The sequence below is a fragment of the Sus scrofa genome, chromosome 6 (genome assembly GCF_000003025.6).
Source record: "Sus scrofa isolate TJ Tabasco breed Duroc chromosome 6, Sscrofa11.1, whole genome shotgun sequence".
In the NCBI taxonomy this organism is placed as follows: Eukaryota; Metazoa; Chordata; class Mammalia; order Artiodactyla; family Suidae; genus Sus; species Sus scrofa.
Window position 1 is genome coordinate 87,917,242 of NC_010448.4, and position 25,680 is coordinate 87,942,921.

The 25,680-nt window shown below is 43.0% G+C and overlaps 1 protein-coding gene across 2 annotated transcripts in view; it reads left to right on the forward strand.

Moving 5' to 3' along the window:
- Positions 1-25,616, forward strand: part of ZCCHC17 (zinc finger CCHC-type containing 17) — a 63,131-nt gene extending 37,515 nt beyond the window's left edge. The window contains exons 6-8 of one of the 2 annotated variants that reach the window (XM_021095768.1): positions 6,973-7,073; positions 8,971-9,116; positions 23,948-25,616. In XM_021095768.1, the coding sequence (XP_020951427.1) occupies positions 6,973-7,073; positions 8,971-9,116; positions 23,948-24,109 (409 nt within the window). In that variant the 3' untranslated portion in view covers positions 24,110-25,616. The remainder of the gene's footprint in view (positions 1-6,972; positions 7,074-8,970; positions 9,117-23,947) is intronic. The other variant, XM_021095769.1, reaches the window with a different exon arrangement.

Sequence of the window (25,680 nt, forward strand, 5' to 3'; positions counted from 1 at the left end):
ACTATTTCTAGACTGCATCCAGGAAAGAAGCATAGCATAGTGAAATGATGATGGGACGGGTTTTAGAGTTAGACTTGAATCAGAACCGAGTCCTAGTTTTGCCCCCAACCTGGTGTATGACCTTAAACAGATTACCTGGCTTCTCTGATCCTCAGCTTTTTCACTGTAGAATAGAAGTAATGACACCTACATCTCTTAAATGATGGGTTTTGTTTTGTTTTGTTTTGTTTTTGGTCTTTTTGCCATTTCTTGGGCTGCTCCTGCAGCATATGGAGGTTCCCAGGCTAGGGGTCTAATTGGAGCTGTAGCCGCTGGCCTACACCAGAGCCACAACAACATGGGATCCGAGCCTCGTCTGCGACCTACACCACAGCTCACTGCAACACTGGATCCTTAAACCACTGAGCAAGGCCAGGGATCAAACCCGCAACCTCATGGTTCCTTAGTCGGATTTGTTAACCACTGAGCCAACGGGAACTCCAGTAATGGTATGATTTAAACAAAATCTTGTTTATAAAGAGCGTAGCTTATTGTCTAATCTATAGCTGATAATTAATATATAGCAGCTACTTGTAGTTATTGTTTTAAAATGTCTATTTTTCCTCTAATATCTGAGATTGTTGTACCCTTTCTTTCGAAAGAATATGTAGAACCCACACAAACAGGGGCCACATCTTTCTTATCTCTCATGGTGCCTGATCTATAACAGTTGTTTAGTTGGTACATCTGTTTACTCATTATTCAACAAATATTTATTGGGTTTATATTCTTTTTGAGGTACAGTGGCAATACCAAGGATTATGCCTAAGGACCTTACTGCCTAGTGTAACAAGATAATTATGCAAATAACTTTAATATAAGACAACATGTAATAAATGCCAAAAGAGTGGTTTAAAGGAAGGAGTATAAGATTTAGCCTGAGGAGGAAGAGTTGATGTCAGGCTTGATGATCAGAGAAGAAGTGGCAATTGAGCTAGGTCTTAAAGAATGGATAAGATTTTGTCAGGCAACAGGGGAGAGAATAGTACTCCAAGCAGAAGAAATAGTTTGAGGAAAGGCATGAGGCAGGAAAGCCCATGGCACATTCAGGAGTCATGTTTAAGGAAAGAAGAGGATATGGTCAAGTACTAGAATGTAGGGCTTGAAAGATATGTTGGGGTAATATTGTGAAGAGCTTTGAATATCAGTCAGAGAATATGAATTTTGTGGGGAGACTCCCAATCAGATTATTCTCTCCAGGTACCCATTCTTTGGCCTCTCACCCTGTTAGGCTTAATACCTTTGTGCTCCAGCTACTCAGTTTGTCAACTTTCCTTTTCTGTCAGAATCTAGGTGTCTTATATTTCATTCCCTCAGGCGCCAAAGTATTAACAAGATGATCTAATAATAAGTGAATGTGCAAATGGAAAAGGGCTAAATGCAGTTTCCAGTTAGGTTTAGCTAGCATAGTATTGACTTTAGAAAGAGTGTTTTCATATCACCGCACTGTCATTATCCATTTATATAATCTCCTTTCACTGGTAGACTCTTTTTCCTTGAGGTAAAAGACCATGTCCTATCATTTTAATAGACTTATTCATCGTCACTAGTACTATCAGTGTGCCTGCCACTTATTAGTTCATTTTTTTTTTTTTTTTTGACTGCACTCACAGCATGAGGAAGTAGCAGGACCAGGGATCAAACCGCACCACAGCAGTGACCTGAACCACAGAAGTGAGAATGCTGGATCCTTAACCCCTGAACCAGCATGGAACTCCTCATTAGCTAAACCTTTTTTTTTTGTTTGTTTTGTTTTTTCTTTTTAGAGCCGAACCTGAGGCATATGGAGGTTCCCAGACGAGGGGTTGAGTGGTTGCTGTAGACGCTGGCCTACACCACAGCCACAGCAGTGTCAGATCTGAGCCAAGTCTGCAACCTACACCACAGCTCATGGCAACACAGGATCCTTAACCCAATGAGAGAGGCCAGGGATCAAACCTGCGTCCTCATGGATGCTAGTCAGAATTCTTTCCACTGAGCCATGATGGGACCTCCTAATTAAACTTTGAAAAAAGGAAGATTAATTCAGCTCTGTGTGCTGAACGGAGTAGAGGCAGGGAGACCAGTGAATGAATTATTAGTATTTAGGTGAATGTAATGAAGCCTAAACTAAAACAGTGGCAATAAGGACAGAAAGGGAGACGTGGGCTAGGCGACACGTTTGTTGAATTGAGTGTTAGGTGGGATGTATGATTTGGCTTATAGTATGTTTTAATTCACAGAGTGATGGGATTTATAATGAGGGTTTACTTAAGCTCCAACTCAAACCCACTTGAAACTCAGCTCTACAAATAGGACATCCAAAAGCCATGGAGGTTTTGTGACTTAAAATTTATGTCCTCAAGATGCTCCTTGATTTTTTTGTTTTGTTTTGTTTTTTGTTTTTAATTTTACCTTATTGTAGTGAGAAGTTTAAGGTGATATCTACCCTCTTAATAAAGTGTATAATATAGTATTGTTGATTGTAGGTGCAATGTTTTACATTAGGTCTCTAGAACCTATTCATCTTCCTTAACTGAAACTTTATGCCTGTTAATAAGTAACTCACCATTTCCTTCTCCACTCTCCTCACCTTGGTTTTTGTAACTCCAGCTTCACTCTTTGAATGGACCTTCTAGGGCAAAAGCTAGGGATTTGAGTAGACGTTTTCAGAACTTAAACCATGTGTTTGTCTGGTCTGTTCCAGCTGGTAACATAGGCTATTTAAATGTAAATTAAACAGGAGTTCCCATTGTGGTGCAGCAAAATGAATCCGGCTAGGAACTATGAGGGTGCTGGCTTGATCCCTGGCCTCACTCAGTGGGTTGAGGATCCCACATTGCCATGAGCTGTGGTGTAGGTTGCAGATGTGGCTCGGATCTGGTGTTGCTGTGGCTGTGGTGTAGGCTGGCAGCTACAGCTCCATTTCGACCCCTAGCCTGGGAACCTCCACATGCCAAGGGTGCAGCCCTAAAAAGACCAAAAAAAAAAAAAAAAAGGTAAATTAAACAAAATTTAATAATTTGGTTCTTTGGAGTTCCTCTCGTGGCTCAGTGGTTAACGAATCCGACTAGGAACCATGAGGTTGCAGGTTCGATCCCTGACCTCACTCAGTGGGTTAAGGATCCCGCATTGCCATGAGCTGTGGTGTAGGTTGCAGACGCGGCTCGGATCCCGCGTTGCTGTGGCTCTGGCATAGGCCAGCAGCTACAGCTCCAATTAGACCCCTAGCCTGGGAACCTCTATATGCCATGGGAGTGGCCCTAGAAAAGGCAAAAAGACAAAAAAAAAAAAAAAATAATAACAATAATAATAATAATAATAATAATAATAATTTGATTCCTCAATTGCTAAGTACATTTGAAGTGCTCATTAGCCACAGACATAATTAATCAGCAGTACAGACATAAATTTATAGAACATTTCCAGCATTGTAGTCTCTTGGACAATGGTTATTGCTAGTGAGCTCTCTGCAGATACAGAGAAGAATATGATGTAGACTTTACCTTTCAGGTCATGGTCATGGTACAAAGGGTGAGGCAGAATGTAAACAAATCTAGTAAAATAAAACAAGTAATTAATTCTGCCTTGGTAGCAGGGAGCATTATTTGAACTGAACTTTGAGGAATGAACAGAATATGGAGTGTCTTTATCGTGTTTCTTCTCTTGAGCCTGTATGTCCCATGGAACTTGGCTAAAATATGTAAAGTGAGTAACTTTGTTGTGCTTTGATATTGTTATCCTGCTTATCTCTGGGTAACATGGCTCTTTTGGTAGAATGTGTCTCTGTTTTTGCTCTACTCTATAGAGACCTTAGAAAATTTTAGATGGAATCAGAGTTCAAAGTTAAAGACATTTGGAGTTCCTGTCATGGTGCAGCAGAAACGAATCTGATTAGGAACCATGAGGTTTCGGGTTCGATCCCTGGCCTCGCTCAGTGGGTTAAGGATCTGGCATTGCCGTGAACTGTGGTGTAGGTGGAAGATGAGGCTCGGATCTGGCGTTGCTGTGGCTGTGGTGTAGGCCAGCAGCTACAGCTCCGATTAGACCCCTAGCCTGGGAACCTCCATATGCCGTGGGTGCGGCCCTAAAAAGACAAAAAAAAAAAAAAAAAAAAAAAAATTTAAAGAGATTCACGTAAAAATACTTTGCTTAAAGAACAAATTTCAACAAGCATTTATTGATGCTGTTGCTTGCTAAGCCTTGGGCTAAGATGCCAGGAAAACAAATACAAGTAAGATATTTTTTAAAAGGACCTACAGTCTAGGGAAGAAACATAAGTATATGATGTGATACATGCTAGGATTGAAATATGTATAGGATACAGTTAGAATTTGAAAGAGTGGTCAGGGGTGATACTTTTTTTTTTTTTTTTTTTGCTTTTTAGGGCCACACTAGCAGCATATGGAGGTTCCCAGGCTAGGGTTGAATCGGAGCTGCAGCTGCTGGCTTACACCACAGCCACAGCAACGCTGAATCCGAGCTACATCTACAACTACACTACAGCTCATGGCAACAGAGGATCCTTAACCCACTGAATGAGGCCAGGGGTCAAACCTGCAACCTCATGGTTACTAGTAGGATTGTTTCTGCTGCATCACAATGGAAATTCTGATACTTTTCTCTTTTTTTTGTCTTTTTAGGGCTGCACCCACAGCATATGGAAGTTCCAGGCTAGGGGTCAAATTGGAGCCGTAGCTGCCACCACTGCCTTAGTCACAGCAACTCGGGATCCGAGCCGAGGTTGTGAATTACACCACAGCTCACAGCAATGCTGAATCCTTAACCCACTGGGTGAGGCCAGGGATATAGAACCCACATCTTCGTGGATATTAGTCAGGTTTGTTAACCACTGAGCCATGATGAGAACTCTTTTTTTTTTTAATTTTTTTTTAAGAAGTGATATTTTTTAATGAAACATTTTCTAAGAGTGCCTACTCTGTGCACATACTTTATGTTAAAGTAAAGGTGAAATACTAAGAGCTATGACAGCTGGGGCACTTAGACTTAGGTGGTAGGAATGTAATTGGTGAACACTATCTGGCAGTGTCTACTAAATCGACGCCATACAACCTGGGAGTTCCACGCCTACCTGGAACTAGGCATTTCCCAACAGAAACGCATACGTGTATATATGTTCCCCAAAAGATATGTGTGAGAAAGTTCACAGAAGCACCCACTATTCATAATAGAAATTACTCAACTACCCATCAACAGCAAAATACTTTACAGTAATGAGAATGAGTGATCCACAACTACACACAACAGTATGGATGGATCACAAAGTAACAAAAGGAGCTAGACTCTGAAGGGTCCATACTCTGAGTCTGTTGATATAATTTACAAAAATAGGTAAAGCTAATCTATGCTGTAGGAAATTAGAATAGCAGTTATCCTTGGAGGAGGCATGGTGGCTAGAGGGGCTTCTGAGGTGCTGGTGATGTTCTGCTTCTTTATCTGTACTGGTTCCATGAATATTTCAAATTGTGGAAATTAGTCAAGGAGTTCCCACTGTGGTGCAGTGGGTTAAGGATCCAGCGTTGTCATGGCAGTTGCTCAGGTTGCCACTGTGGTGGTGGTTTGATCCTTGACCTGAGAACTTCCACATACATGCCGCAGGTTTGGCCAAAAAAAAAAAAAAAAACAAAGAGAAAAAAAATCAGTCAGGCTGTGTACTTATGAACACTTTTCTTTTTTTTTTTCTTATTTTTTTAAGGCCGCTCCTGCGGCATATGGAGGTTCCCAGGCTAGGGGTCCAATCGGAGCTATAGCCACTGGCCCACGCCAGAGCCACAGCAACGCGGGATCCGAGCCGCGTCTGCAACCTACACCACAGCTCACAGCAACGCCGGATCCTTAACCCACTGAGCAAGGGCAGGGACCGAACCCGCAACCTCATGGTTCCTAGTTGGATTCGTTAACCACTGCGCCACAACGGGAACTCCTGAACACTTTTCTGTATGTATATTATACTTTGCTCAAGTGTTTAGAATTTTTAAAAAGTGTTATGAGAGGAGTTCCCGTCATGGCGCAGTGGTTAACGAATCCGACTAGGAACCATGAGGTTGCGGGTTCGATCCCTGCCCTTGCTCAGTGGGTTAACAATCCGGCGTTGCCGTGAGCTGTGGTGTAGGTCGCAGACATGGCTCGGATCCTGCGTTGCTGTGGCTCTGGCGTAGGCTGGTGGCTACAGCTCCGATTCGACCTAGCCTGGGAACCTCCATATGCCGCGGGAGCGGCCCAAGAAAAGGCAAAAAAGACAAAGAAATAAATAAAGAAATAAATGTGGAAAGATCATGGTCAATTTAAAAAAAAAAAGTGTTATGAGAATGTGAACAGAGATTTATTCTGGCTGAGGAGCTCAGGGAAGAAGACTTGATAGAAGAAGGGGCAGTGATTGAGCTGAGCCTTGAAATGTTTGGGTGTAGTCAGGTGGTGAGATGAGAGTAAAGAGGGGAAGCAGAGCATTTCGGAAAGAGGAAGCTGCCGGAGCAAAATCAGTGACGCATCTAGGGAAGGTAGAATAGCCTGGTGTGGCTCGAGCATATTGTATAAGTAAAGATGAGGTCGGCAAGTAGGTTAGAGGCAGACTGTGAAAGGCCTTGAATACCTTGATTTTCTAGGAGGTCTTTGAAGGTCTTTTAAACCCAGAAGTGACCTTGTAAGGGTTGTAGGGGCTTAGCAAGGTGGATAATTATATCTTCATCCCTAGTGCATCAGTGTGATGGAATCTAGTCTCATTCATAATTATTAATTCAAAGCCTTATCCTGAGTGAAAAAATTGTCTATTTCATGTCACAGCTTTCACTGCCTGTCACCTTATGCTCAGTGCCTTTTCTTTTTCCCTTCTACTGCTAAAAACAAAACAAAAAACCAGCATACCGTATTAACTTGTATAGTATCTCTGGCCACATCTCTTAAGAGGGCCAACAGTCAGTATCCTTTTCTTTACAGGCAAGAAGAGAGGCGGAGGAGGTCCTTCCAGGATTACACTGGGCAGAAGATCACTCTCGAGGCTGTCCTGAACACTACCTGCAAGAAGTGTGGCTGTAAAGGTAAGGCAAAGCCTCTGCCATTTCAGTTTTTCTCTCCTTGTAGATAGACCCTTTACTGGATGAGCAAGGCCACCTAATGTGAGTTTCGTTCACCCTGATCTTTAGCCAAGTGTTGGCCTCACCTGCTCATCGTGCTGTTCCTACTGGACTCACATCAGAGTTCATGGCTTTTTTTTTTTTTTTTTTTTCTTTCCCCCTTCCTTTCTTTTTCGGCTGCACTCAGGGCATGTGGAAGTTCACAGGGTGGGGATTGAATCTGAGCTGCACCTGCAACTTAAAGCTGCGGCAATGCAATGGGCAATTCTTAACCCATTGTGCCACAGCAGGAACTCTCTCAGAGTTCATAGCTTGATGCTTGTTCTTTGTCTCCCTGCCAGATACTGTACCACCACCACCACTCCCCTCTATCCGCAGGTGATACCCTGCCTGGAAAAGGTCCTAGTGTACTTCCTCAGGAAGGATGAGAGTGTTGGATTATTACTAACACTAAATTTTTGTCTCTAAGGATCATTATTGTTCTGTTACAAAAGTTAAGCGACTTGGAAATATATTCCTTAAGGATCCAAGTCAAACTCTTTTGTGCTTATTACCTTTATCTCTTTAACTTCAGAGTTCTGAATACAGTATCTTTTTAATAATGAAGAATACAGGCTAGTCACTTCCTTTTAGCTCTGTTTCCTCAGGTTTCTTTTAGTCCCACTCAAATATTAAAGAGCTCTTTCAGCCTGACTTCCCCTGTTGGAGTTATGAGAGGGATTGCCAGCTTCTCATTTTCAGAGTGACCTCAATTTGTCACCCCTTCTCCCTAGCCTTCCATCCACCCTGCTTTTGATTTTTCTACAATGACTGGTAGCAGATTTGTGCCCTGGTTGAGGTTGAGGGGCTTAAGTCTCAATTTATCATTAATGCAGAGGGAGAAAGGGAAAAAGAAAATTGATAGAATACTTCCTCACAGGTATTGTGGGAACATTCCAAATATTTGCAAGACTTTATGCTGTATTCTCCTTCTAGGCATATCCTGCTTCTGGACTCCGAGTTGCAAAGTAGTTTACACATAGCTTTTTGATGATCTTTTTGTACCCCTGAGACAGAAGCTACAAAAAGCTCAGACAAAACCAGCTGTGTAACATCTGTCAAAGGGCCCCTTCATAGCACTATAGGCTCAGGGAGGGTGGGGTTCTCTTACCTTCAGCTTGTGTCCACCAAGTGTTACATGAGGCAGAGAAGAATAATGAGAGATGGAATTTGGCCTAGGCAGACCAAAGGTGGTTGGTTTTGGTGCAGCAGAAAGAGCACAGGGCAGGGAGAAATGAGACCTGGGGTAGGTTTTAGCTCTCCTGCTATCTGTGTGACCTTGAGATACTTCTCTACTCTGGCCTTCATATCCTTGGCGAATGCAGTTTTGGATTTGATGATCTGTCAGGCCCTCGCCAGACCTGACAGTCTGTGAATTGAGTGCCCCTAGTGACTGTGCCGTCTCTGTGTGTTAGCTTGAATCTGAGAGCTGCCTTCCTGTCTGCTGCTGAAGAGCTGTCTTCCTATAGGGCTTGGCCTGCCCCTCGGCTCCCTATACTAAGTAGTCTGCTCTCTGGAGCAGCTTTTCATGTCAGGAATAAATTCCAAATAGATCTTTAAAAATTGCTCAGCCCACTTGCTAACAGAGGACCGTACAAGCCCGTACCCTCACATCCTACGCCATCTCCAAAGCAGTGCCAGTGTTTCCCACAGCTCTGGGACTGGGTGCTTGTCTGGCTCTGGTTGAGTGAGCATTGCCATCCGAGGTGACAGAAAATCCGCTCTGAATGCAACAGCTGCTCTGGATGAACTCAGTAGTACCTCCTGAACCAGTGAAGAGACTGTCTTTTCCCTCCCTACCTTGTCTACCTCCCTTCTGCAGGCCACTTTGCGAAGGATTGTTTCATGCAGCCAGGTGGGACCAAGTACTCTCTGATACCTGATGAGGAAGAGGAGAAGGAAGAGGCCAAGTCAGCAGAGTTTGAAAAGCCTGACCCCATGAAGAATTCTTCTAGAAAAAGAAAGAAAGTGAGTGGTCTTGCTTTTATTTTATTTATCATATGTTTTGAGTTTTAAAATAAAAATATATTTTTTGCAGGAATTTTAGAAATACTGGAAAACATAAAGAACATCAGGATCTCTTGTAATCTTTCCACTCAGACTCTTATTGTATTTTTCATATATTCCAATATTTTTCTAAGTAGACATATACATACATACATATATATATATGTATGTGTATAGATATGGAGTTCCACAAGGAAACTCCAAAACAGAATTGTGATGCAGAAAAAAACTGCACTTGTAGCATGTAGTCCAGAGAGGAAATTAAAAAAAAAAAACAAAATCTGTAATAGTTTGATCAGAAATAGTTGTTCTCTTGGAGTGGCTCAGCAGGTTAAGGATTCAGTGTTGTCATTGCTATGACTCAGGTTGATGCTGTGGTGCAGGTTTGATTCCTGGCACTGGAACTTCCACATGACGCAGGTGTGACCAAAAAAATAAAAAAATTAAAATTCTCAACAGCATACTAGCCACCCTATGCATCAAGACCAGGTGGGGTTTATCCAAGTAATGCAAGGTTGTGTCCGTGTGTGAAAATTGATCAATGTAATATATGATATTAATAGAATAAAGAACAAAGTCCAGTGTGTTTTTTTAAAAAAGGAAATAGTTGGGGAGTTCCCGTCGTGGCGCAGTGGTTAATGAATCTGACTAGGAACCATGAGGTTGCAGGTTCGATCCCTGCCCTTGCTCAGTGGGTTAACGATCCGGTGTTGCCGTAAGCTGTGGTGTAGGTCGCAGACGCGGCTCGGATCCCGCGTTGCTGTGGCTCTGGCGTAGGCTGGCGGCTACAGCTCCAATTCGACCCCTAGCCTGGGAACCTCCATATGCCGTGGGAGCGGCCCAAGAAATGGCAAAAAGACAAAAAAAAAAAAAAAAAAAAAAGGAAATAGTTGTTCTCATGTAGTGTAGGGTTTTTCTGATTGCGATGAGTTATTAACATTGGGGGTTCCAGTTTTATTATTTATTTATCTATTTATGTATGTATGTGTGTATTTATTTATTTATTTGTTTATTTATTTATTTATTTAGTCTTTTTAGGGCTGCACCCTTGGCATGTGGAGGTTCCCAGGCTAGGAGTTGAATCGGAGCTACAGCTGCTGGCCTACACCACAGCCACAGCAACACGGAATCTGAGCTGCGTCTTCAACCTACACCACAGCTCACGGCAACACTAGATACTTAACCCACTGAGCGAAACCAGGGATTGAATCCGTGTCCTCATTGTTCCTGGTCAGATTTGTTTGCACTGTACCACGACAGGAACTCCTGGTTTTATTTTTTAAAGATTTGGGGAACTTTTATTGAGTGGTCATTTTGTACTAGACATTGCAAACCTAGAAATGTAAAAACTGTGGTAAGGTCCTTGTCCTCAGTAGACATGATCTACAAATTATTGTTTTCTTCTTCTTCTTTTTTTTAATGTCTTTTTAGGGCTGTACCAGCAGCATATGGAAGTTCCCAGGCTTGGGGTCGAATTGGAGCCATAGCTGCTGGCTTATTCCACAGTTTGTGGCAACCCTGGATCCTTAACTCACTGAGCGGGGCCAGGGATCAAACCTGCATCCTCATGAATACTAGTCAGGTTCTTAACCCACTTAGCCACAATGGGAACTCTTATCTTCATTTTTTTTGGACAAAGAAAAAGGCCCCAGTGTACCATTATGAGAATTAGTTTAATAATTTATTGATCTGTATATTCTCTCCCTGGATGATCACATCCCTCCTAAGATTTCAGCTACTGTGACTAGTGTCCCACTGGTACGTTGTTTGTGAATTATTTAACTTTGTTAAGCCATGTTTTGCAATTTTCTTTTCTTTTATTTTTTTTGCTTTTTTTAGGGCCGCATCTGCAGCATATGGAGGTTCCCAGGCTAGGGGTTGAATTGGAGCTACCAGCCGCCGGCTTACGCCACAGCCACAACAACGCAGGATCCGAGTCTGCAACTTATACCACTGCTCACAGCAACGCCAGATCCTTAACCCACTGAGCAAGGCCAGGGATCGAACCTGAGTCCTCATGGATACTAGTTGGTTTCAGTACTGCTGAGCCTCGACAAGAATGCCTGAAGTTTTCTATTTTTGCAAAAAATGTCATGGGATTTTGATGTTACAACAGATCTAAAAGTTACTTTGTGTAATATTGACATCTTAACCATATTAAGTCTCCCAATCCATGAATACGGATCATTTTCCATTTATTTATATTATCTTAAGTTTTTTCAGCAATTTTATAGTTTTCAGTGTACAGATATTTTTGCCTCCTTGGTTAAATGTATCCCTAAATATTTTATCCTTTTTGATGCTGTTGCAAATGGAATTGTTTTCTCAATTTTATTTTTGGATTGCTAATTGTTAGTGTATAGAAATGCAACTGATTTTTGCATGTTGATTTTGTATACTACAGCTTTTCTGAAATCACTTATTAGTTCTAACAGGTTTTTTGTGGAACATATTAAGATTTTTTACATGTAAGATCATGTCTGCAAACAGGTAATTTTTTTTTTTTTTTTTTTTTTTGTCTTTTTGCTATTTCTTTGGGCCGCTCCCACGGCATATGGAGGTTCCCAGGCTAGGGGTCGAATCGGAGCTGTAGCCACCGGCCTACGCCAGAGCCACAGCAACGCGGGATCCGAGCCGCGTCTGCAACCTACACCACAGCTCACGGCAACGCCGGATCCTTAACCCACTGAGCAGGGGCAGGGACCGAACCCGCAACCTCGTGGTTCCTAGTTGGATTCGTTAACCACTGCGCCACGACGGGAACTCCCGGTAATTTTACTTCTTTAGTAGAGCTGTATTTTAACTGTGACTATTTATATGTGCCAAGGCTTTTTCATTCTCTTTTAATAACCTTTTGGGTGGTATATGGCATTTGTCAAACTCCTAAAGTGATTGTATAAATATCTCATTTCTGTAGGTCTTTGGTTATGTTCTTTTTGCATTGCTTAATACACCTGGTGAAATTAGTTATTGGTTTGTCTCTAAAGCTGCTTTGGGATGTGTATTTCAGTTCACAAAAATAATTCTTTTTTTTTTTTTTTTTTGTCTTTTTACCATTTCTTAGGCTGCTCATGTGGCCTATGGAAGTTCCCAGGCTAGGGGTCACATCAGAGCTATAGCTGCTGGCCTACACCACAGCCACAGCAAGGCAGAATCTGAGCCGCATCTTCGACCTACACCACAGCTCATGGCAATGCCGGATCGTTAACCCACTGAGCAAGGGCAGGGACCGAACCCGCAACCTCATGATTCCTAGTCGGATTCGTTAACCACTGAGCCACGACAGGAACTCCCACAAAAATAAATCTTAAGAATCTGCTAGGTATGAGGTCTTTATGACCTGCTTAGTCAACCCATTATCCTACCCTCCATCCCTCTTCACTTAGTAGAGAAGTGGTCTGATGAACAATGGCAGTAGTAATCATTGTACCTTATTATTTTTTTGTACCTTATTATTTTTTAAGGTATCATTGTCTATATGAACTTATAACTCATTAGTCCTCTTTGATTAAAAAGTACTCTAGGAGTTCCCGTTGTGGCGCAGTGGTTAATGAATCTGACTAGGAACCAGGAGGTTGTGGGTTCGATCCCTGGCCTTGCTGAGTGGGTTAAGGATCCGGCGTTGCCGTGAGCTGTGGTTGTAGGTTGCAGACGCAGCTCAGATCCTGCGCTGCTGTGGCTCTGTCGTAGGCTGGCGGCTACAGCTCCGATTCAACCCCTAGCCTGGGAACCTCCATATGCCGTGGGAGCGGCCCTAGAAATGGCAAAAAGACACACACCAAAAAAAAAAAGATACTCTAGGGAGTTGAAACTGTAAGAACTTCCCCCTTGATGCCCACCCACTGTTTCTACCAAGATATCATCTAACATTGCCTTTTCACCTCATTGTTAATCCCTTTAACTATCTTTTATACCTTTTATTGTTTTGTATTTATAGTTTTAAGAATATGTTTGGAATTCCCTTCGTGGTGCAGTGGAAGTGAATCCAACTAGGAACCATGAGGTTGAGGGTTCGATCCCTGGCCTCACTCAGTGGGTTAAAGATCTGGCGTTGCCATGAGCTGTGGTGTAGGTCTCAGATGCGGCTCAGACCCCGCGTTGCAGTGGCTGTGGTGTAGGCCAGCAATTGTGCCTCCAATTGGACCCCCTAGCCTGGGAACCTCCATATGCCACAGGTTCAGCCCTAAAAAACAAAACAAAACAAAAAAACAAAAAAAATATATTTTTTTTGTTTCATTTTATACTTACACCAATCCTGTGTGGTAGCCAGAGTAGATATTATTCCACCATTTTACACAATAGGAAAATGGAAATTAAGAGAAATTATTTCACCCAAAGTCACAAAACTATAAGAGATGGTGCTGAAATAAGAACTCAGTTCTTCAGATTACTAACCCCATATTCTTTTCTATATTGCACATTTCAGCTCTTAATTCATTTAGCTCTTCCGTTATTTACTCACCAACTATGTATCTACCTCATACATGTCGATTTTGCATTGTATTAGGTGATCAGGACTCATAAGGTCAGTTTTTGCTCTGTTATCAGCTACCTTTAGCAGTCATCCAATGTTCTATTGATCTTCTTCTGTTCACAACCGTAAATCAAGATTCCGGGCCTCCTGTCTGTTTCCTTTGCCCCTGTAAATCTTTGATTCCAACAGGAGGTTGACTTTCCTTTCCAATACAAACTTCTACCTGAGATAGATATTTTGGAGTGTTCGAGGGTAGCAGATTTGGACATGTGTTCCAGTACTAGTTGGTTCTGGACTTCCCAGAACTAGAATCAGAAAGTCAGAAACAGGCTATTGGGCTCGCATTTCTTGTTTCTTCACGAGATTTATTCATTGAGAGTTTCCTGGTGGTCTAGTGGTTAGGATTCAGCGCTTTCACTGCTGTGACCTGGATTCAATCCCTGGTCTAGGGACTGAGATCCCACATGAGCCGCTGCACACCACAGCAAAAAAAAGAAAAAAGACTGCTTCATTGTCCCACTTCTTTCTGCAGTCTAGTAGAAGAGAATGTCTAATGTAAAACCTCTAAGACAGGTGAAGGTGCTAGGAAACCAAGAACAGCCCAGGATAAAGAAAGGGTGTCACCTATTCCCAATGGTACCTGGCACATATAGGCATGCACCAGCTACCTTGGAATAGTAGGCTCCATAGTCTCTTTGGGGTCCTTGGCTGAGTCCTGCCCTCCTGAGTTTGGAGAGTAATAGGGACTCACTCCTGCTGCCACTGGTAGGTAATAATGAAGGGATCAGGGGCAAGAGTAAGAGATCTTCCTAGCTCTAAGCCCTCCACCTCTTTTTATCAGACATTCAGGAATCGAATGCATGTCCTTGTCCAAAAATGTAGTGTACTTCAGTTTAGTTCTATATAATACCCATTCAGTACCATGACAGTTTTTATCCCAGTGTCTGAAAATTGTAAGTCACTTTTGTTAGAACAAGAGGGAACTGTGTGTTGGAAATGGAAATGGGCTTTGAAGACGTTGGTAAAATAGGAATAGAGGTTTTTGTAGTGAAACTCTGGGTAATCTTTCCATGAACCTATGTCTGTGCTTTGCTAGCCTCTTTCACTTATCATATGCTGTCATGGGTTTTCCTGAATCAAGCTGTATTATGAGGAAGCATTTGCCTTGGGGGTCAGGCTGCCCACTTTAGTGAAATTTAGCTATATTTGATCCAGAATATAATTTTCTTCTTTTTTCCTTTTTTGGCTGCCCCATGGCATATGGTGTTTCTGGGCCAGGGATCAAATCCAAGCCACGGTTGCAACCGACCTCATAGCTGTGGCAATGCTGGACCCTTTAACCCACTGTACTGGACTAGGGCATCAAAACTGCATCCCAGCGCTGCAGAAACACTACCGATCCTGTTGCGCCACAGTGAGAACTCCATAATTTTCCTCTTTTGATATGGCTACTATAATTACTCTTTGCTGTACTATATATAGAAGAATGGAAATAAGAACGTCATCCCTTGGCTACAATGCAGGCTCTGTTCTGTTGTCTAGAGAACTTCTGGTGTCTATATTAGAGGTTGCCAGTCCTGGGCCCATTTTGCTGGAGCACAGAGAATTGTCAGCTGTAGCATGCTCAAAAACCTTCAGTAATGCCACTTCTGTGGAATAAAGTCCTTTATTCCTTTAAGATTTTTCAGTCTTGGAGTTCCCCTCTTGGCACAGTGGTTAACGAACCTGACTAGGAACCATGAGGTTGCGGGTTCGGTCCCTGCCCTTGCTCAGGGGGTTAGGGATCCGGTGTTGCTGTGAGCTGTGGTGTAGGTTGCAGAAGCGGCTTGGATCTGGCATTACTGTGGCTCTGGCGTAGGCCGGTGGCTACAGCTCCAATTGGACCCCTAGCCTGGGAAGCTCCATATGCCGCGGGAGTGGCCCTAGAAAAGGCAAAAAGACAAAAAAAAAAAAAAGACTTTGCAGTCTCTCCAGCTTCCTAGCATCGTCTCTCACCAGTGCCTTCATCCACACACTGTCCTCTTTGCCTCATTCATTAAAAGAACTTTTACTACATGCCAAGCTCTGTTCTAGTCATTGCAGATACAGCAGTAGACAAAACAGATAAAATCTCTGTCTTCATGGCACTTACTTCTCATGGTTCCTAGTCGGATTCGTTAACCACTGCGCCACCACGGGAACTCCGGCACTTACTTCTTAATGGGAGTCACAGACAATGAACTGGTAAATAAATACAAAATATTACTTATATTTCAAATACTGATAAGTGCTATGGGAGAAAAATTAATTGGTTATGAGACAAAGAAGGGATAAGGGTGCTTAGTGACTTACTATTCTTGATAGAATGGTAAGGGCAGGCCTTTCTCATAAAGCATCATTTGGGTGGATATTTGTTCATTTGTTTTGTTTTGTTTTTTTTTTTTTGGCTGTACTCTCCGACATGTGGAAGTTCCTAGGCCAGGGATTGAATTTGCACCACAGCACAGGAGCCACCGTGGTGGCATAGCCAGATTTCCTTAACCCACTGAGCTATCAGGGAACTCCTGAGTGGATTTGAAGGAAGTAAGAAAGGAAGCTCCTCGAAGTTCCTGTTGTGGTTCAGCAGGTTAAGACCCCAACTAGTATCCATAAGGATACAGGTTTGATCCCTGTCCTCGCTCAGTGGGCTAAGGATCCGGCTATACCACAAGCCGTGGTGTAGTTTGCAGATGCGGCTCAGATTTGACCCCTAGCCCAGGAGCCCAGGACCTTCCATATGTCACAGGAGTGACTCTCAAAAGAAAAAAAGAAAGCTCATATGAGTGGTGAGAGAGTATTTCAACAAGTACAATAGCTAGGTACTGGGAATGAGGTTGGTGTGTTTAAGGAACAGTAAGGAGGCCACTGTAGCTGGAGGAAGTGAATGATGTAGAGGAAACCAGGGCCTTATAGGAGAAAAAGAGGACTTCAGCTTTCACTTAGAATGAGATGGATGTCATTAAAGGTTTTGACTAGAGGGATGACATGATCTGACTTATCTTTTAAGAAGAATTATTCTGGCTACTATATGGAAATTAGGTGGTCAGACTGCAAGAATGGAAGTAAAAAGTTAGCTAACAGACAGTATTAATAATCTGTGTCAGATGATGGGGACTTGGACTAGAGTGATAATAGTGGAGGTGGTGAGAAGGGAGTTGAAGTGTGTATATATTTTGAAGGCAGAGCTGACAGAATTTGCTGAGTGATTGGGTGTGAAGTAGGAAAGAGAACAGTTGAAGGTGACTACAGAGTTTTGGGCTAATTAAGAGAAGGAATGAAGAAGTAAGTTTGGGAATGAAGAGCATTTGGGTTTTGTTTGAGGATGAGAGAGAAAGCTGGAGTGGGGGCAGGGCATAGGAGTTGAGAAGCCTATCACATACAATGGATGTTGAACAAACAATTGGATGTGTAGTTCTGGAGTTCAAAGGAAAGGCCCATGTAAGATAAATTTGGGAGTCATCTACATATAGATGGTATTTAAGTTGTTTCTTTATTTTTGTCTTTTGTCTTTTTGAGGGCCGCACCCGCAGCATATGGAGGTTCCCAGGCTAGGGGTCTAATTGGAGCTGTAGCCACCAGCCTATGCCACAGCCACAGCAACGTGGCTGAGCAAGGCTAGGGATGGAACCTGCAACCTCATGGTTACTAGTCGGATTCCTTAACCACTGAGCCACGATGGGACCTCCCAAGATATTTAAGTTCTTATATGAGATCTCCTGGAGAGTAAATATAGGGAAGAGAAACAGAAGACTTGAGCCCCAGAGTTTTCCAACTCTTAGAGATTATGGAGCTGAGGATGAACTAGCAAAGGAGTCTGAGAAAGAACAGCCGGGGAAGTCAGCAGAGAGTAAGAGCATATGGTGGGAGTAAGTAAGGAATGTGTTCTAAGGAAGATGGGTTATTATGTCAGATACAGCAGATCTGTTGATTTATTTATTTATTATTTATTTATTTTTTTAAATTTTTTTATTTTTTTAAAGGCCATACCGAGGCACATGGAAGTTCCCAGGCTAGGGGTCGAATCAGAGCTACAGCTGCCGGCCACAGCCACAGCAGTTTGGAATCTGAGCCATGTCTGTGACCTACACCACAGCTCATGGCAATGCTGGATCCCCAACACCCTGAAAGAAGGCAGGGATTGAACTCGCATCTTCCTGGGTACTAGTCGGGTTCTTAACCTGCTGAGCCACAATGATTGGAATGCCCTCAGATAAAACAGAATGGCCAAGTAAATGAGGCCCAAGAATTGACCATGAATTTGGCCATGGAAAGATCATTGGTAACTTTGACTGCAGCTGTTATAGTAGAGGGGTGGGTTGACAGTGTGGTTAAAATTGTTTAGGAGGGTTGGTTTTGTTTTGTTTGTTTGTTCAATGGGAACTAGTATAACACATTCGTTTATTTTGGGGGATGAGCCAGTAAAGAAGAAAAAAATTGATGCAGGAGAGAGGGGACAATTCCTGGACTAATTTTTTTTTTTTTTTTTTTTTTTTTGCCATTTCTTGGGCTGCTCTCGCGGCATATGGAGGATCCCAGGCTAGGGGTCTAATTGGAGCCATAGCCTACACCAGGGCCACAGCAGTGCTGGATCCGAGCCGCACCTGCAACCTACACCACAGCTCACGGCAATGCTGGATCCTTAACCCACTGAACAAGGCCAGGGATTGAACCCGAAACCTCATGGTTCCTAGTCGGATTCGTTAACCACTGTGCCACGACGGGAACTCCTGGACTAATGTTTTTGAGTAGGAGAGAAGGGATGGGTCCAGGGCAAGGTAAATAAGCTGCTCAGGCTCTTTCAGGCGTTCGCTTCATTCTGTTTTCCCTCTGGCTAGAAGGCCTTCACTTTGCTTTTTCCATCAGCTCTACCACCACCACTCCACTTGCCACGACCACATTCATACCTTCAAAAGTACACACGTTCCATATCCTTCAGTGAGGCCGTCCTCAAATTCCTCAGACAATTGATTTGTTTCCCTCGTATGTCCATGGCATATTTTTTGTACTTTTCTTACATCACTTCCATGGACTGCCTAGTATCTTAATTAGTCTTTCTCCTTGATTAACTTGTCCCTTGAAGGCTCCTGATCCCTGATTTCTAATAGTCAATTCTAACAATCATTCAACTGTTATAAGAGACAAATTATTTACTAGATATTCCTGGCTCATAGAAGGTACTCAGCAAGTATTTGTTGAATGGATGTCCTGAATGGGTATAAGGAGTTATTCTTTCCCTTGTTTGATGAGGTTGGCTCAGGTTTAGAGGAATGGCGCCAGTCACCACTACTGAGCTACCAGATGTGTTTACTTTGCATCTGCTACTGTAGCCTTGCACTAGTAGGTATTTTTTGTCTGAATTCTATTAAAAATCAGTGTGGTCTTCTTATCTCCTAAGCAACACTGTATGTAACTATGGCTCTGTAAAGTGCTTTGTAGGCAATAAAGTTCAGTAAATATTTCTGAGTTGATTAATAAACCTTTGCCCTGTGGTCTTACCCTTTCCAAGCTGAGATAAACTGGTGCTTATAGGCAAATTCTAGTCAGGAATCACCCTATGTCCTACTTTATAAAAGTTCACCCTAGGGGTTCTCCTATGGTGCAGCAAGTTAAGGATCCAGTATTGTCACTGCAGCGACTCAGATTGCTGCTGTGGCATGGGTTCAATCCTTGGCCCGGGAGCTTCCACATGCTGCCGGCATGGCCAAAAAAAAAAAAAAAAAAAATCCACCCTAGAGAATCAGTTTGAACATCAAATTTTCTCTTGAGAATCAATCATTTCTCAAGAATAAGAGAATAGGAGTTCCGTCCGTGGCTCAGTTGTTAACAAACCTGACTAGTATCTATGAGGATGCAGGTTCCATCCCTGGCCTTGCTCAGTGAGCTAAGGACCCTGTGTTGCCGTGAGTTGTGGTGTGAGGGAAAAAAAAACCCAAAAAAAACAGAGAATAAATAACCAATGCTTTCTTTTTTTTTTTTTTTTTTTTTTACAATTCCTCTTTTAGAACTCCTAACCGGTGTTTTCTCAAGAATAATTCTTAAAGGAGTTCCCGTTGTGGCGCGGTGGTTAACGAATCCGACTAGGAACCATGAGGTTGTAGGTTCGGTCCTTGGCCTTGCTCAGTGGGTTAAGGATCTGGCGTTGCCGTGAGCTGTGGTGTAGGTTGCAGACACGGCTTGGATCCCGCGTTACTGTGGCTCTGCTGTAGGCCGGTGGCTACAGCTCCGATTAGACCCCTAGCCTGGGAACCTCCATATGACGCAGGAAGCGGCCCTAGAAAAGGCAAAAAGACCAAAAAAAAAAAAAAAGAGAGAGAGAATAATTCTTAACAATATATTAAAAAAGAATAAATACTTGCTTGCTGGATTTCTGGCTAGATCAGTGCCCTTGGGTTGGGAAATGCTAAATTAGGTCCTGCCTTTAATATAGATAGGGCAAAAAAGAACATTTAGTTTGGGATCCAGCCTGAGTTGAATCCTGGGTCTACCAATTGAGTAAGTCACTTTATCTCACTTAACCTCTCTGAAGTTATAGTTTTCTTTCCTGAAAATACAGAGATGGAGTTCCCGTGGCTCAGCAGAAATGAATCTGACTAGCATCCATGATGAGCTGTGGTGTAGGTCACAGACGTGGCTCGGATCTGGCATTGTTGTGGCCGTGGCATAGGCCAGTGGCTGCAGCTATGATTGAACCCCTATCCTGGGAACTTCTGTGTGCTGCAGGCACGGCCCTAAAAAGACAAAATGACAAAAAAAAAATAGAGATGATTATGTCCATTTAATATGTTGTGAAGTTCATGAGGGATGCCTGCAAAGTCTCCACCTCAGCATCTAGAAAATTAAATACTCAATTAGCTGCTCTTCCCTTTCTCAGTTTTTGTATTTCTCTCACATTAGGTAGCTGCTCTCCTGTTTCTGAGAAAGTAGATGGGCTAGCTGCTATAGCACCAGATAGATGTGTGCTTTTCCTAGAGAGCATTTGAGCAGTGGCTTCTTTCCCCTGCCCCTCTGGCCTGTCTGCCCTGAGCAAACAACCCTGGGTCATTACTCTTTATCCTATGCTCTCCTTCCACCTAGAATGTCATCAAGGGACTAGAAGTTACTTTACTTCTGACTTTTCGTCTTTTCCCAACTTTCCTTTTGAACCACAACATATAAAGTAATTTTTGCTCTCTAGCTCAAGGTTAGACCGATAATGAAAATGATGCCACCTGCTGGAGGACTAGATTTTCTTTGTTCAGGTTGTAAAAGAGCTTTTACATCTACATCAAGATTGAGGTTTAAGCAGTACCCATTGTGGTGCAGTGGAAACAAATCCCACTAGTATCCATGAGGATGCGGGTTCAATCCCTGGCCTTGCTCAGTGGGTCGGGGATCTGGCTTTGCTGTGAGCTTTGCTGTAGGTCACAGATGCAGCTCAGGTCCCAAGTTGCTCTGGCTGTGATGTAGGCCCACAGCTGTAGCTCAATTTGACCCCTAGCTTGGGAACTTCCACATGCCAAGGGTGCAGCCCTAAACACATTCCAGCATGCCAGGGTTCTCTCTAGCAATTTGTTTTTTTTCTTCCCTCCTCCTGAACCTGCATCATTGAGAGAGCAGAGTGGAAATAATGCCAAACTGAGTTAGAAAGTGTAACATTCTTTTCGGGTAGCTCAGCTCACTTTACTTGAGTTGCAATGTTTATTTGCCTCTGTAAAATGGTAGTAATAATTCCTAAATTTTTACTTTACCAGATTATTATTACAAGATACGGGATGAAGAAGGCTTAATAAACTAAAGTGCTATTTGGTTATAAGGAAGTATTATTATTCTCCTTTCTCATATATTTATCCAGGCTTGGGGGAATTGGTACTAGACTCTGCATTTGCTTATTCTTTCCCAGGATTTTGTCCCACCTAAGGGACACAAACTGGTGAGGCTGCCAAGCCCATATAGCCCATGATTGGCTTCCATGATCTTGCCATCCGGGAAATTGCAACCCTGCTGATTTGAGGACTATTAGCTTCTTCCCAACATGGTTCCCACAGCTTGTCGATTTGGGCTTAGGAAGCTTCTCTACTCCATTGAGGACTCCAAGAAAGAATTTTGGTTTAATCTCCTGTCACAACTTTGATTTATCTGCCATAGATAATTGCCCAGACTGTCAGAACCTTCTGGAGTTCTCTGAAATGAGAAAATAATACTATACTTGCAGCTACCACCAAGTGCCTACGGTCTATCAGGCACTATAGTTAGTATTTACCGTGTTTAATCCTCATAGCATCCTTTGAAGTAGGTATTATTTGTAATTTACTGAAAACTGGCATTCCAGAAAGTTGTCTCTTGTTCTAAGTCACAAAGTAAGTGTCAGAGTTGGAATTTGACTTACCATATTCTCAAATTGTTGTTCTGACCACCATATACCATGCGGCCTCCCATCGTCATACAGGAAGAGGGACCATATGCTACAGAGGGAGACTCCAGAGATTTTCAGTTATATGATCTGCATGCAGATCCCAGCCCTACCTGTGTGATCAGGGCCATGGCTTCCAAATTCTGCAGCCACAGATACTATCTCATTAAATCTTCACCACAGCTCTGTGACATAGGTACTCTTCTTATCTCTGTTTTACATTTGGGGGACGAGGCTTCAGTGAGGTGAAATGATTTGCCCAGGGTTACAGAAGAGTAGTGGTTAAGTGGCAGAGCCAGAACTAAGTCTGGGTCTCACATCAGGTTCCCTGTTTTGTCCACCGTTTCTCGCAGCCAGCTCCCAAGACCTGGTCTTAAGCAGACTTATGCTCTCAGGATACTGGTTGGAAGCCTATAGGAGCAGGAACCTTGCCCTCTTCTACTCTCTTTCTCCTCTCATAATCTCGCCTTCTTAGAAAACCTTATGGAGACAATATACACACATGCGCAATTCAAGGAAAAGTTTTGTGCAGTGCTTAAAAACTGCTGGGAGCACCCTACAGAAGCCTGGAAATGTCTCATCCTTTGTATGTGTTTGTGATGTGAGTCTGGCAGCATGGCGTGGTGGGTATAGTGTTGAGAAAGTTCTTTATCAGTAAGGTGGTTGTGAAAGTTAGAGAGAAATGTTAAATTTTCAAGAGCAGCAGGTGGAGCCTTATTAATTGAGGGCAGTTATTTTCCCTGGCAGAAGGGTCAAAAAGAAAGCAGGCTGGGAGTCAGGAGTCCTAAGTCTCTTACTTTCTTATTTTGGGGCATGTGAGGTACTGTATCTTAACAAAGTGCTCTCTAAGGACTCCATTCAGCTTTAATATCGTATGCTTTTTAAAAATGAAAGTAATAAATGCTTGCTTTAAGAAAATGAAAAAGGACAGTGAAAGACCCCAGCTTTCCTGTATCGATTTCATTGCTGGGGTAAAACTTTCTACTTGTTTGTGTGCTTTCTGTTGTTTTCTGTGTATTTTAAATACATACAGGTATGTTAAAACATACATGTTATATAATTTAATGTACTATTATAATTAATATATGTAAATATATATATAGTATGCATGTATATGTGCACGTGTTTATACACATGCATGTTACATACCCTGGAGCCTAAAATACATACTTCATTATAATTATGACTTGATCTTTTTTTTTTGGCTGCACCTGCAACATATGGAAGTTCCTGGGCCGGGGATCCAATCTGGAAACGCTGGATCCTTAACCCACTGCACCACAGCACTCACTCCATGACTTGCAAGTTCCCTTCGTGGCTCAGCATTAAATGAATCCGACTAGGATCCATGAGGATGCAGGTTCAATCCCTGGCCTTGCTCAGTGGGTTAGGGATCTGGCGTTGCTGTGAGCTCAGGTGTAGTTTGCATGGATCTGGGACAGCTGTAGCTCCAATTCAACCTCTAGCCTGGGAACTTCCATATGCCACATGTGCAGCCCTAAAAAGCAAAAAATAAAGAACTCATGACTTGATCTACTTTCCCTTGTTTTGAGCATTTTTTTCTTGTTGGTACCCAAAGATGTAATTTATTTTTTAATTAATGTTTTATTATTTATTAAGTTATTCCCTACTGATTACATGCCATTATTTTTTTAATGGCCACACCCTTGGCCTATGTAAGTTCCTGGGCCAGGGGTCAAATCCGACTCACAGGTTCCATAGCTGTGGCAATGCCAGATCCTTTAGCCTTCTCCTGAGGGGCCAAGGATCAAACCTTTGCCTCCACAGCAACCCAAGCCACTATAGTCAGATTCTTAATCCACTGCACCACAGCAGAAACTGCACATGCCATATTTTTAAAAGCAAATATGCACATACAATGTTGAGATTCTTGTTTATTTTTTTGTTCAGGAAAAGAAGAAAAAGAAACATAGAGACAGGAAGTCATCTAACTCTGACAGCTCAGACTCTGAGAGTGATACAGGCAAGAGGGCAAGGCACACATCAAAAGACAACAAGGCGGCCAAGAAGAAGAAAAAGAAGAAGAAGCACAAGAAGAAGCACAAGGAGTGAGAGTGGAAAGAGTAGAAGGGGTGGTTGAGAGAAGGAAACCGGAGCCTTGTACCTTGAAGCCCTGGCTCCTGGAAGGACTCACTAGTGAGAATGTGGCCTCCCACCCCATTTTCTCTCCCATGGAAGGTGGCTTCCCCTTAGCCACAGGCAGGTTTGGGAGTTAAGTATCAAAACCATCTGCCTGAACGAGTTGTTTCCTTATCACTCCTGGTCCCTCTGCAAGTGACCCCTGCAGCTCACCCTCTCATCGACCCAACTTCCTTCATTCAGCAGGAGGTCCTGTTAACCTCTCCAGCTGCCACTGCCAGAGCCAGATTCCTATACAGGAGTCTAGGCTAGAGCCACAGGTACTGCTGTGGAGGTGAGTCTGGCTATAGTTGGAGGACAGTGATTGGCCTGCTGTTGGTCTGCCCTGGGCTAATTGGTGGGTGATCTCTGTAGCATCCAACACAGGCGCAGAGGGAGACTGGCAGTACAAGGGAGAACATGGTAAGAAGTGGTGCTCACTTTTTCCAGTCCCCCAACACGATTCTACTGTGTTAGAAGCGACAGCCAGCAGTCACAGCCAGAAACCATTGTTTGCAGTGACTCAGCTTGTGTGTGACATTCCATCAGACCACTGAACCAAACAGCTCAAGCCAAGATCGTTGCTTTACTTTGCATTTACTACAGTGTGAGTCAAATGGTTCCATTTCAGGTCTCTGCTTAAATTCCTGGCACTAAATGGAAGTGTGTTTGGTTTTAAACTTACTGAGAGTCTTAACTGGTATAATCTCTTCCTGTAACCTCCAAACTTAAAAGTTACTGAGTGTGCATTAGTTGACAGAAAAACATTTAATATGTTACCTTAGACCTTGGAGAGAGGCCCAGCAAAGGTTCTGAGCCAAAGACACTGGCAGGTCCTAGCCTTCTTAGGAGATCACTTATAAGCCTCTCTTCTGTAATGATCAGATGACCTCTCCCCTAGGGCTGACTGGAGAGCCAGTAAGGATCTGTAACCGCAGGTAACGGCCTGGCAGAAGCTCAGCGGTCCTCTTGGCCAGTGGGCATTTTCTTGTGCCTGGCTTGTGTCCTGAGCCTACTTTCTGGAAAGAGACCACTGCCTTCCACAAAGGGCAACTGTCCAGACTCCAGGGCATTCAGTGCAGGACAGGCCTGAGGTGACATTTCAGAAGCCTTGCCACTGAGTGATTATTCCAGGCTGGACGAGCTCACTTGGCCATAGGAAGAGGGCAGTGTAAAGACAAGGTGTAGGTACAGCGGTTTAATTTCTTGTATGTGTAAGGTGATCATCTATCACTGTTCCTGACACTGTCCACTTCAGTCTCATCCAGTGCATCTTCCTGAATGGCAGTCATCTCTGCCCACTCTGACACACACTGAAACTGGAACTCCCAGAGTCATGTCACCAAAGACAAAGAGGCAGCTGGGTGGCCTTGGCTATTTTATTGACCTCAGAGCACCCTTTGGATGCAATTAAAAAAAAACAAACATACACAACAAGAACCGGAACTGAACGCAGGCTGGTGCAACCTGACCCCAGGAGAATATCCCCAAAGTAGATTTTTACA